Source organism: Lepidothrix coronata, unplaced genomic scaffold (genome assembly GCF_001604755.1).
Source record: "Lepidothrix coronata isolate B3197 unplaced genomic scaffold, Lepidothrix_coronata-1.0 Scaffold77, whole genome shotgun sequence".
Classification (NCBI taxonomy): Eukaryota; Metazoa; Chordata; class Aves; order Passeriformes; family Pipridae; genus Lepidothrix; species Lepidothrix coronata.
In genome coordinates this window covers 888,374-901,317 of record NW_016690257.1, presented here as the reverse complement: position 1 = coordinate 901,317, position 12,944 = coordinate 888,374, and the positions used below count along the sequence as shown (strand labels likewise).

The 12,944-nt window shown below is 47.4% G+C and overlaps 1 protein-coding gene across 3 annotated transcripts in view; it reads left to right on the top strand.

Annotated features, from left to right (window-relative positions):
* Positions 1 to 12,944, top strand: part of CTIF (cap binding complex dependent translation initiation factor) — a 119,396-nt gene that overhangs the window by 41,467 nt on the left and 64,985 nt on the right. For all 3 annotated transcript variants that reach the window (XM_017819816.1, XM_017819815.1, XM_017819817.1), the window contains one exon: positions 9,668 to 9,744. In XM_017819816.1, coding sequence (XP_017675305.1) covers positions 9,668 to 9,744 — 77 coding nt within the window. The remainder of the gene's footprint in view (positions 1 to 9,667; positions 9,745 to 12,944) is intronic.

Below are 12,944 nucleotides of genomic sequence, written 5' to 3'. Positions count from 1 at the left end.
GGGAAAGTGCATTGGCTCTGTCTTCAGCCAACTGTGAACAGGAATATCTGTTCTGGCAAAGTGTTTCCAGCACAATACAAGGGACTTGGAGAAGGAAAGGACCATGCTTCAGCCACGGAGGTCTATGAGAATGGTCCACTGGTGGACCAAGACGGGCTGCCACCACCATGACCCTATTCAAGTTGATGCCAAAATTCCCCTTTGCTTTGGTAGCGCAGTGTATGATCACAGTGTTATGGATAATGGCAAAAAATGCTCGTTTAGTTATTAACTATTGCCGGCGATCTTAGGGTGTTGAAAAAAGTTCACGCACTTGGAAGGCGTCCAACGGGAAGTGCCAAGGGCTGAGCAGTGAGAAAGTTCTCCTGGTGCCTCTGGATCTACCAGATGTTGAAAGAAAAGGCAAGCCACCTCTTCTGTGTAAAGCTGTGAAGTTGTCACTCTGTAAATAAAGGGTTTTCATTGCCGTTGCACTGTCCCAAATCCTGGGAGCTTGCATGATCTGAATTTCCTTCAGGCTGAAACCCCAGTCCACCCAAGAGCAGATTTTTGAAGGCCTGGTTCTGGGGCATTGCACAGATGGACATGGAAAACACAGTATTTTGTTAACAAATAAGGATGAAATGAAAATATATTCGGATACAACCCTTACCACCTACCAGGAGTGATGCTGAGGTTGGAGCACAGCTGGCCAGAGGAGGCTGTGCCAACACTGGGGTTTGCACAGAGATTCAGCAGCTTAGAGGTGACCTGGGCTCTGGTCCCAAACTCCCTGAGGTCCTGTGGGGTCTGTTTGTAGGTCACCTTAAAAATTATTGGAGGAGGCCCCTGTTCTGCCTGCAGGTCTCTTCCTCGTGACACCATCCACCACGATGGAACAGTGGGGAGGTGCTGAGGGTGGATGGGGATCGAAGGAACCTCCTGCCATCTCACCTGCCTGCTTCATCTCTACTGGAGAGCTATGGTCAAACGACACAGCAAGCTGTACAAATGAGGGTTTGAAGGGGACAAGGTACCAGGAAAAAACAGGCTGGGGAGCATGAAAAATATAGAGGAAAAGTGTATTTTAGAGAAATGTGAGGTCCCAGAGGGACCGAAATAGCTCTAGTTACAAATATTCCCATAGCAACCTCATAACACTTTTAATTCCCCGCTACAGCAGTTCCTCCCTCACCCCCAAACTAGTGCAAGCCAAAGAAAATGTAGGAAATGCTTTTCAGAGTAGAGCAGCCCTTTTTCAGGATGAGCTTGGGCTACCTGGACAGACTGCAAACCAAACAGCCTGTCTTGGTCTCAAGTGATGGAGGCGGTATTTGTTCCCAATAGTAGCTGAAAAAGGCGCCCTTTTCCAGGGAAAAGCAAGACCAGGTCATCAACGCGATTTATTTTAGTGATTCTTTAAATATTCTGCATTAAGGACTCCAAGCAATGGTGTGATTATATCTATACTTACTGGATAAATGTATTTATTTATGGATGGGATGCTTTACTGCTGACAGTACAGTTTGTTTTTAGGCCTGACCAGGGTAGAGGAAATACATACAAATAAACAATAAACCTAAACAACACTAAAATAACATCAGTTAAAACAATTAGAGTTACTTCCACTTGCAAAGTATTGTTCCCATTTTGCTATAACATGGGAAAGACTCCATTTCCTAAGTCAGCTCGTAACTGATTTGGGATTTGCGGATTCTGGTAACAAAAGGGGATTTCTTTTGTCTGTTATTTATACTCTTCCTATGGCACCATGTGTCTGCGTTGGAGTGTCTGGAGCACCCTGTCTCAATGCAGCAGTGTCTCCAGCCTGTCCCCATCTCCGTGGCTTAGCTGGGCCTTGGTGGCACTGGCTGGGCTTTTCTTTCTGCCCATCCCGGTTGTGCTGATGTGTGTACGTGTGTGCTTGCAGAGGTCATTCCTCCTAGGAGACTTTGTCCTGGTTTTTAAAGTTTTATTATCTCTGAGTTATGTATAATTCAGGAGCTTAGGGGCCGAGAGTTAAAAATAGACCCCGGAAAACTCGCTGTGAGTAATCAGCAGAAGGCATTGAGGAAGGTTCAGGTTATGTTTCACTTGGGATGCTTTGCCTAATTATTCTAATGCTTTAATTGCATTTTCATCCTTCACCCCGCACAGGGAGTTTCATGCTGAGTTGTTCTGCCATTCTCTGAGTCTTTTGTGTCATCCCAGAGCTGGATGCAGAGAGATGGTGTTTAGTGCCATTTTCAGTGCTGTCTTCCCTCTAGCTGTGTGTCTGCTCTCAGCCAGCCAGTAACAAACACCAAGGAGAGGTGATGGGAAAACAAGGATCTAAATTATACTTTTTTGGGTCTGGGACTGCTTGTGTAGAGTCTGTAAGTCATGAAAACACCCTTCATTCTGTGAGAGGGACTGTGTATGCCAGCATTAACACTCAGCAAGTGGAAATCCAGGAGGTTGTGTCCTTGGGGTTCTGTGAGAGGGGAGAGCCCTCTAGGAAACAGTGCTTTTATTTTTAATGATAACTAAAGAGTGATATTTAGCTGTGACAGTCCTGATCACAGCCACAGCTGTCTCCTCTCTGTGCTCTCACTGCTTTTTTTTTGGGGGGGAGAGAGTCTCCTTCAGTGTGCTCATCACTGAGGCAGGTGTGCTGCAGCTACATGCTCAGCCTTTGCTGGCAGTCTCTGATTTATAGTGTACCCCCCAAAGATGCAGTTAATCAGGAAATCCTCCAAACCTGGACATCTCCCATGGAATGACTTAGAATCATAGAATGTCCTGAGTTGGAAGGGACCCAGAATGATCATTGAGTCCAACTCCTGGCCCTGCACAGGACACCCCAGCAATCCCACCCTGTCCCTGGAAGCGTTGTCCAAATGCTCCTTGAACTCCTCTTTGAGGAATGTTGCATGATTCATCAGGCAAGCACATCCTACTGTTGAGGTCCCTTCTCTACCACAGGACTTGTTGGATCAGTGGTGGCAAAGCTGTGAGAGTTTTGCTCATTTTCCAACTCCTGGGTGGCTGGAAGCTAATTCCTCTTTGTCATCCCTATAGTTTAATTTAGCCCTGGCTCCAATGACTGAGAAGAAGGTGTCTTCAAAGGTTATGGGACCCATGTGTTCTGTGTTGTGGGTGAGGAAGGATGGGAGAGCCACAACCATCAAGTGTTGTAAGGATTTACCTGCCCTTTATCCTGTGTGAGAATTATTTTGTAAAATTGTTTTTTCTATTCCATGGATGTTGAGCACCAACTGCTTCCTTATTCAAAAGCAACTCTTATTGTAAGCACCTTCCAGGAAAAAATGAATAGCTTGCAATTTGAAGGAACAGATTTATCACTTACATTTTAGCAGAGAGGAAATAATTTCCATGTGGCTTCCTGACAGTGTTTGGTGTCCTTCCATGGCCTCCAGACCAGGTCAAGGCTTTGGTTTGTGCCTCAGCTCTCTCCTTTCAAGAGGTAAAAAATTCCCCTTGTGTGAGAGAGGAGAGTCCCCTCATGTGACAGACCAGAGCCGTGGGAATTCCTGGAAGGGGAAGAGGCAGGTGGCCTCTGAGGAGATGGCTCTGCTGGAATTTCCTACAGGACTTACAGATGTTGATATATCATTGAATCACAGAATAACAGAAAGGTTTGGTTTGGAAGGGACCTTAAAGCTCATCACTTTCCAATGCCCCTGCCATGGGCAGGGACATCTTCCACTAGAATCACCTCCTAGAAATGCTGGCCTTGGATGGGTAGAGGTAATGGGGATGCTGCTGGTGTGGAGATGTTATTCATGTGCAAGGGCATACCTGGGATGGTTGTACTGAATATTGGCACATTCAACCCCGTAGGCACCAGGATTGTGGGACTGGCACACATATTTAACTTTAATGAAAGTTAAATGTATCTGCAGCTCTGTGCTGTCTCAGACTTTCCTGCTGTGGATAATCCATCCTATAGGCAGATGAAAGCCTTATCATGGGGTGTTGCATTTCACTGGGTTGGTTTCTGCTGATCATGTCTGGAATTACAATATATTTATCTTTTTATGCTCCCTCCAACCTTGGTATTTCTGTTGTTGCCTTTGCACAGGCAGATGGGGCGTCTTCGGGGCTGCCGTGATCCCGGCCCCACCTCACCCTTCCCACTCCCCCGGAAAATAAATCCCACCCTGAACTTTGTGTGCCATAAAACCCAGCGAAACTCCCAGCTCCTACCTCAGGCCTAATAGCCTGTTTGTTCAGTTCAGGCCTTCTGCAACCATTTGTTTAAGATAAGCAAGGGCGGATGTTTCTTGAGGGCACAAAAGGCTCTTCAGATAAACCTCCTGCGGACTGATCCTGTGGAGTGGTCAGATCATTTCTCTTCTCTCATCAGCAGAATTTTTTCCCATCAGTCCAGTTGTTTTTCTCAGCTTTTCGTTCACACTCAGGGTTTCAGTGTTGCTGTTTCCAGTTCAGGCATCTTCACCTGCTTGACCATCACAGGCTAGGAGTGTTTATGAAAGGGACTGAATAAGTTGGTGTGAGTGAAGACGGTTGTTTTCTGGGGTGTTTCACATCTGAAAGTCAGGATGTGTTAGACATGAAGACCATGGGGATGAAGCAATGAACCTGAACATCTAGTGGCCTCTCCAGTCTTTGTGAAACACCCACAAGTTCAGGCACCTCAGGCAACTGTTGCACTTCAGAAGTGGAGAAGGAGGGAGGGTGCAGATTGGTCCCACATAGGACCCTCCCTTTTGTAAGGCAGTTGTTGTCAGATGCCAGAGGAGTTGCTGTCATTTGCTGCCTCAGGGTGGTCACAGAAGAACCAGGGACAGACCCACACCCTCCCGCCCCCCCATTCCTACTTATCTCCCTGTGGCTTGGGAGTGTTCATGGATGAGAGGCTGGATGTGTCCCGGCCATGTGTGCTGCCACTGAGACCCCCATGCCCTGGGTTGATCCCACAGCGTGGGCAGCAGGGGAGGGGGGATTCTACTCCTCTGCCCCATAGGTGAGACCCCACCTGCAGACCCCACCTGCTGTCCATCAGCAGAAGGACATGGAGCTGCTGGAGAGAGTCCAGAGGAGGCCATGGAGATGCTCCAAGGGCTGGAGCCCCTCTGCTCTGGAGCCAGGCTGGGAGAGCTGGGGGGGTTCACCTGGAGAAGAGAAGGCTCCAGGGAGACCTGAGAGCCCCTTCCAGTGCCTAAAGGGGCTCCAGGAGAGCTGGAGATGGACTTGGGACAAGGGCTTGAAGGGACAGAACAAGGGGAATGGCTTCCCACTGGCAGAGGGCAGGGTCAGATGGGATATTGGGAAGAAATTCCTGGCTGTGAGGGTGGTGAGGCCCTGACACATGCTGTCCAGAGGAGCTGTGGCTGCCCCATCCCTGGCAGGGATGGTGGAACTAAATGGTCTTTAAGGTCTCTTCCAACCCAAATCATTCTAAGATTCTACCAATTTACCATCACCAGTAAAAGAGGCAAAGCTGGTGCCTTCCTCCAACTTCTCCAGATGATGCTGCTGCAAAGGAGGCATGAGAAAAATGATAGCAAAGCTCTTTCTTTTAGCAGGGTAGCACTAAAGCCAGCCATTTCCCTCCTTTGTTCCTGCCCCTCTTCCTCCTGTCACACCCAAGCCAGTATCCTGCAGGTTGCTGGGCTGAGATGTGGGGTGGGATCAGGAGAGAGATGTTGCTGGAGAGGGGCAGGTATCCATGGGGGAAGAGGTGAAGGTTCTTGGGTTGCTGCAGATTGCCAATGAGATTTTGAAAGCTTTATATTTGTTCTTTCATTAAAATTTGATGTAAGTGGGTCTGGGGCAGCAGAGAGGCAGCTGCCAGCTTTCTGGATTCCCACAGGCAGGTGGACGGGGATGGAGGTTGGACAGACACCTTCATAAGGAAGGTAAAGCACAAAAATGGTGCACATGGGCTTCAGACCCGCTCCCTCTGACCTCTGTTTTCAGCAATTCCAGTAGGTGACAGAGTTCCCTTGGTGTGTGCTAGCTGGCCATGTGACAGTCACCTAAGCTTGCCAAGTATCACCTTATCCAAGAGTTACTTTCCCCAGAAAATCTAACAATGTGTATGCACGTCACAACATAGCTATCTCTTGAAAACAGGCCCAGGGAGCAGACCATTCCTGAACAACCCTTCTTTTCCAGAGCTTTTGGCCTTTCTTGCTGGAGCATGTATGTTTATGATTTAAATTGGAACGTACGTGCATTAGAAGTCTCATGGGCATCTCAGGTTCTGCTCCAAGCTTCCCACCATGTAAACCACAAAGTGTTTAGCTCCAAAGTTGAAAATTACCCCTGTTAGCAATCCTTCCTGTGACCGTGGGCTGCTTGTGCTTTGCTTTTCCCACACCCCTCACTTCCAGAACAAGCAGCTCTGAAATATTGGTTTGTTACCTTCTCCAGCCACCTGCAAATAAATACCGAAACAAAACCCATGTGGAAAGGAGACCAAGTGCGATTTTGCTGCCCACTGAGGAGTTGCAAACCTGCCTCTGAAAACCATGAGCACCTGAGTTTGATGGTGCCTGTTGCCCAGGCAGGAGCAAAAACCGTCCCTCTTGTGTGGGTCTTCTCACAGACTCATTGCAGAGCAGAGGGTTGTTTTCTCCCTTGTGAGACATTTCATTTCGGAAATGTTCAGAGATTTTGGCTTTAAAAGGAGTATGTCTGCTGAAAGGTGCATTTCAGATCCACATTGTCCTCAGTGAGCTGGCTCTACTGAAGGCACTTCCACTGCTGTCCTGCACAACCCATGGTGGGGAACAGCCTCGAGACAAGAGCCAAAGCTCTCACTGTTCCCTTGAGATTCAGGCCTGTCCCCACCCACCCATCACCTTTGGTCTTCTCTGGCCACTCTACCCTCCTTACAAGTTGCTGATATTTCCTTTTACATCAGCTCGCTGCACAAAAAAAGTCAACTTTTCTGCCTTCCAAATTTAGCTCTGTTTAGGCACCAAAATAGACAAGAGTAGGGATCGGTGACTGTTTTTTTCCAAAACATTGTCTCATGACTAGGACTAAGGAAGGGAACTGCTCGGCAGGAGAAGGGAGACATTTGGTTTTCCTAACGGGGACACGAAGTTCTCCCGTGTTCAGGCACTGGCAGTGTCCAGGAGTGCTCCTTGGATTAGGAGCTTATTCCCATGTAATTAATTCGTCTTTCATCCCATTGGCGTCAGCTGCTGGTAGGTCGAGGTCTGAGGAAGCACAGGGAATCTCTGCAAGGAGGACATGTGGGAATGCACCACTGTACATATGGTTTCTAGTTGGAAAGAGCAGAGACTTTAATGAGGGCTTCGGAAATTGGTCCTTGTGTTATGCGGAGATAGTTTCATTTTTCCAAGGTAATTGTATTTGCACGTGTGTCTGCAGTGAAGCTTAAATTCTTAAAAACGCCCCAAGCTTTAGCCTCCTGTGGTAATACAGCATTAGAAACAGCCTCGCTGATTATTGCACTATTTTTAGCCTCATTTCCTAAACTATGTGGCTGATGTGTTTGGGCTGTGTGTGTCTCCTCCTTCCCTTCCTTTTCTCGTTGAGTTTGGTATCCATTGGCCAATTCCAAGTAATTTTTTACAGGAACCGAGGTCTTGGTGATATTAAGCCCCTCCTGTGCATTCAGTGAAAATGAATGATTGGGAAAATAAGTGGTGAGGAAGACTCAAACCACAGCCCTCAGTAATAAAGGTTCAATATAAGCAACCTGGTCTTGTGGAAGTTCTCCTTGCCCGTGGCGGGGGGGTTGGGACTGCGTGATCTTTAATGTTCCTTCCAACCCAAACCATTCTAGGGTTCTGCGATTCTAAGCTATTATAGAATCCTAGAATATCCTGACTTGGAAGGGACCCACAAGGATCATCAGGTCCAGCTCCTGGCCCTGCACAGGGCAGTCCCAACCATCCCACCATGTGCTTCACCACTAGACCCTTCACCATTGTCGTAGCCCTCCTTTGGACATTTTCTAATAGCTTTGTATTTTGGCTTGGTGAGTTCTGTATTGGCTTGAAGTCTTGAGGAGCAAAGGCATCCAAAGGGGAAGGCTCCAGCTGCCATGGGAGCTGTAGGGTTGTTGCAATGGCAGTTTCTCCTGGCTTTTTGCAGATGGTCAGGATGGATGGTCACAGTTAACCCTGATGGTCTTTGGCTCAGTGGTGCCTCTCAGGCCTGCATGCCTAAATTCATTGTCATCCCCAGCAACCTCTCTCCTCCAGTTACGTCTTCCACCAGAGAAACTCAAAATATTATTATCTCAGTAACCACTACAAAAATGAACTGTAATTTTTAAAGGCTCTTCGTGCGAAGAGAGAGGGACTTTTTTTTGAAGTCGGTGTGTTATGTTGTCATGCCAATGTCACAAAGCCGCTGTTCAATGAGACACATCCCCACCCAGCCCTTGCCCTTGCCCAGGCTGCTCCCTCATGGCCCCTCATGTGTGGTGATTCACCAGCAGCGGCTGGAGCTCCAGGCCGAGATAGATTGCGATGGAAATAAAAGGAGCGACTTTTACAGGGCTTTTATTGCCAGCTGGGGAAGTACAATACTGCATAAATAAAATTCATTATGGTTATGACAGCTCTGTGGTCCCTGGAAAATAAATAACACTTTGCACTTATGCAGGGCCTTTCATCCAGGAACCTCTGAGCTCTTCACGAGCATTAACAAAGCCTTGTCATGCCCATAGTAGGATGGCAAATACAGCATCCCACTTATCAGATGAACATACCACGTCAGAGTCGGCACCTTCAGTGGAAAGAGGACGCTGGAAAGACAGCAGCTGGAGTTACACACAGCTCTTCCACTGCCTTGGCTTAGAATCAGAATCCTAGAATGGCTTGTATTGGAAGGGGCCTTAAAGATCATCTTGTTCCAACCCCCTGCCATGGGCAGGGACACCTTCCACTAGACCAGGTTATTCAGAGGCCCCTCTAGTCTTGCCTTGAACAATTCCAGGGATAGGAAGTCCACAACCTCTCTGGGCAACCTGTGCCAGGGCCTCACCACCCTTATAGTGAAGAATTTCTTCCTAATTCCTAGTAAAGAATTTCTTCCTACTATCTAATCTAAATCTGTCTTCCTTCAGCTTGGGCTTGGGCACATCATTTAACACATCCTTGTCATCTCAGTTTTTTCCAGTAGGATGTATGCCACCTGTCCTTTCCATGGAATTGACTTGTTCATGGTGGGCAGGCTCAGCAAGGTGCTCGTGTTGTGGTTGTTCCCTTCCTAACAGCACAAGAGCACAGACCTGCCAGCTGTGTCATCAAAAGGATACTGAGACACACATTTTTACAGCTGGGTTTTGGATAAATATACGAAGGAAACAGCCAAGGGAAAGTGGGTGGCTTGGGTGGACCAGAGTTGTGTGTAAAGTAGGTGAATTCCCTGTCAATGGTGTATACTTGGATTTGTACAGGCATGATCCAGTTATTTGCCCCATGTGGTTTCTCCCACGCAGAAACTGCAGGTGACTTCATTCCCTGCTCTTTGAGGGCCCTGAGAGGGTACAACAAGTCTGGGTTTTCCAGACCCGCTTTTGTATGGGCTGGGATTTTGTAAGGATGTTTGGATGGGAACCGTTCCTTTTACCACGCTCACATGTGGGTGCACAGCTCTGTCCCACTCCGACACCTTCCATGCCGATGCCTCCTGTCTCTTGGAGCTGATTGCTGCTTTTCCCTCTGTTTTGCAGGGTTACCATCCGTTGCCTCATGAAGCTGAAATCGCACACACCAAAAAGCTGTTCAGAAGGAGGAGAAACGACCGGAGGTAGGTGAAAACTCTTTCATGTTTTTTTTAATCTTTTCTTCCTCGCGCACCTTCCTCCACTGTCTCATGGACTGTCTTGAGACAGGGCTGCTGTTGAGCAGTTGTCAGCACTGGATTAATATATAAACCCTTATTTGAGCACTGACATCCTGAAAATACAGTCTATCCATCCCTCTGGTTTGTCTTTTAAATCTGGAATGTGTCCTATATTGCTCCAGGAGTATCTTGAGGACCTTCTCTTCCCCTTGTAATTATTCCAACATAGCCAGATCTCCTCACTTGTAAGAGGCATCTGGCAAGTTATTATCTGTTAAAGCTTGAGTCCTGGGGCTTTGCTTTCTCTTTTTTCTATTGAAAAGCAAAATTTGTTGACTTTCAGGGTCACCTGAAAAGTGGGTATGGTTTGGTTAAGAGGGGATTGCAGTGAGCCTCATGTGTCTGTCTGTGGGAAGGAGGGGATGTGCTAAACAGGCAGCTGAATTCCTTTGGCATTGGCGATTTCAATCCATTGAGTTAATTTAATAGGGTCCATTGGATATTTAATTGTGTAAAATGCGTATTTAATTATTGGAGGGCATCTAGAGTCCTTGATATGCATCGTGACTATGGTTAAATGTGAAAATAAGCAAGGAATGAGGGAGGTAGTTACTACGTGTAGCTTTATTTCTGCTGACTTTTTCTGCTGTGGCTGAGACAACACATCCAGGGTAACAAAGCATTTCTAAAACCAGGAGTTTGTTTGCAAGGTGATTCAACAGGAGGAGAAGTGGCCAACGTTTTCTCTGAGAATGAAATCTGTACCTGAGCTGTCACAAGGGGGGATTTTCGGTGAAGTCCTACAGATACCTAACAGCAGTTGGAGCGTGTCCTCAGATCACCCTATGGCTTCTCGGAGCAGCCATGGTGCAGTTAACCCTATGCATGGTTTGGTTTTCCCAAATTTTACCAAGTGACCAAAAAAACCAGCTGAATAGAGTTTTCTTAAGCATAGTAGAAACATTCCTCTGTGGGGCAGGGCGGTTCACGAGCAGCAGTTTTTCCTCTTCTCTTTGGGGCTACCTCCTTTCCTCTTGTACGCAATTTAAAAGACAATTTAGTCTTGTGATTTAGGGGGGGAGTGGGAAAGGTCTCATTTCGTCTGGGTTGCAGCCTTGTGATCACCAAAACGTGGTTAAAATCAAATTGAAGTCTGCTGTGTTGCAAGAGTTGGTTTACTTGAAGCACTGGGCTGGGCTCCCTGAAAATCACAGTGGAGGTTGGAGCATCCTGCTCCCATCTCACCTCACTAGGTGGGTCTTCCTCTGCCATCCAAAGAGTGCATGATGCTTTGGGAGAGGAGACCTTCAGAGCCACGTGGTCTCCTGCCTGAAGTCCCATGACCAAAGCTGCAATGAACCATGGAACTGCGTGTTGGTTCTTCCCTCCCATCTGAAAAAACCAGCCACTTGGAGGGATCACTCCAGGTGTGCACTTCTTCTTTCTGGTCCCTTCAGATAAACCATCAGGAGACAAAAGCATTTAGCCCCTCAGGGCCTCCCTGCCTCTTACACAGATGTTAATGAGGGATAGCAAAAGAAACTGCCTTGGGCTGGGGTTGGAAGATCACGGGGTGAGATACAGCCCAGACCGGGTAGCACTGGGATAATATCCCGGGATGAGAGGAAAAAGGCCCTAAAACCCGACTGATCCAGCATCATTCTGGAGGAGACATGGGGTCATTTCAGCCCTAAGCAGTCACAAATGAAATAAAATGGAAAGAACATGCAGTCCTGCAGGAGTAGTCAATGCTTAGACAGAAAAACATATTTATTTTAATTCCAAAATGGTAAGAAGCCTGTGTAGAGGAAGCTGGAGTGAAAAAGCAGTCTTTAAATAATTATTTGAAAGGATAAGGCATGATCCCTTCCCCTAGACTTCAGCTTGGAACCTCAGCAGCCTCATTCTCCCCATGCAGCCTCATTCTCCGCATGACACATTGTTTGATGCTGGGGTTTTTAGGGTCCCCTTGTCTCTGAGGTGCATTTGGGACTAGGAGTCCTTCTAGTGTCACTTGAGTTGCCTCAGAGAGGACTTGCTCCTTAAAATTGATTTCTAGAAGTTAGGTCTCAGAATGGTCATTTTATGTGAAAAACAGGATGGAAATAGGGGATGGGAAAGGCTAGGAATAGGGGGACAGAAAAAAAGGGAATAGGAAAAAAACCCAGACTGTATTGGAGCACAAACAGACTACAAAGCTGTTCACACTTCATTGCAATGCTGTTATCTTAATGTCTGAGGTGTTGTTCTCAGTAGGGGATGAGGAGCAGGAAGAAAAGCTTAAATTTCTGATCTGGTGGAGCCATACAGGTGGCATAAAAATCCCTCAGGGTGAGATGTGATGGCAGGAAAAAAAGCCAGGAGATACAGGCTTTCTGTTTTAAATGTTATCTGGATATGGAGGCACTCAAAATTGCAAGATTGTGGATTGGGCATCAGAGGCAGCTGAGGCTTGGGAGAGGCTGAGCAGGGCCATTTGGTGGTGGTTGGGTTGGGAGGGGGTTTAGGAAGCAGCTTGGGATGCCTGGCCCCAAGGGAAGAAAATCTGGTTTCTTAGAAAGGAGGAGAAGGTACTTTAAAAGGCACCACTCTTAGAAATGGGAGCAGCCAAGGGCGGGAGTGGGGTTGACATGCAATGGATTTGCAAGAAGAGAAGAGGTTGTCCTGCTAAATTGGTTGAAAGCAAGTGTGGCCTCACTCGAAGTCCTGGCCACACCTGGGGCTGGTTTTCATCAGGCAGCTTTTCCCCTTCTCCTGAATGTGGTGAGCACCCCAGACCCCACCAGCAATGCCTTTATGTGGTGCAAGGGCTCTCCCTGCCCAGGACTTGTCTCATCCAAGGTTGACAAATCCCAAGTGATGGATGCCATGGTTGGCGTCCTCCTGTGAGCAGGAGTCACACTTACAAGTGTCCATCCAGCTTTGGGTCGAGGTGTCAACCCCCAGTTTGAACTCTGCTCAGCACACAGGTCCAGCTGGCCTAGCCTGGTTGTAGCTGACTTTCGAGTTGCCTGGATCTTTATATAAAACAGCTATTATAAAGAAAGCTGATAAAGCACATTAGTACCCAGAAATCTGTCTGGTTTTTTCCAGCTGGTCTTATAAATGACACCAATTCCCTCCCAGAGCGTGTGTGGGCTTCTCACTCCTCTGGCAGTGACATT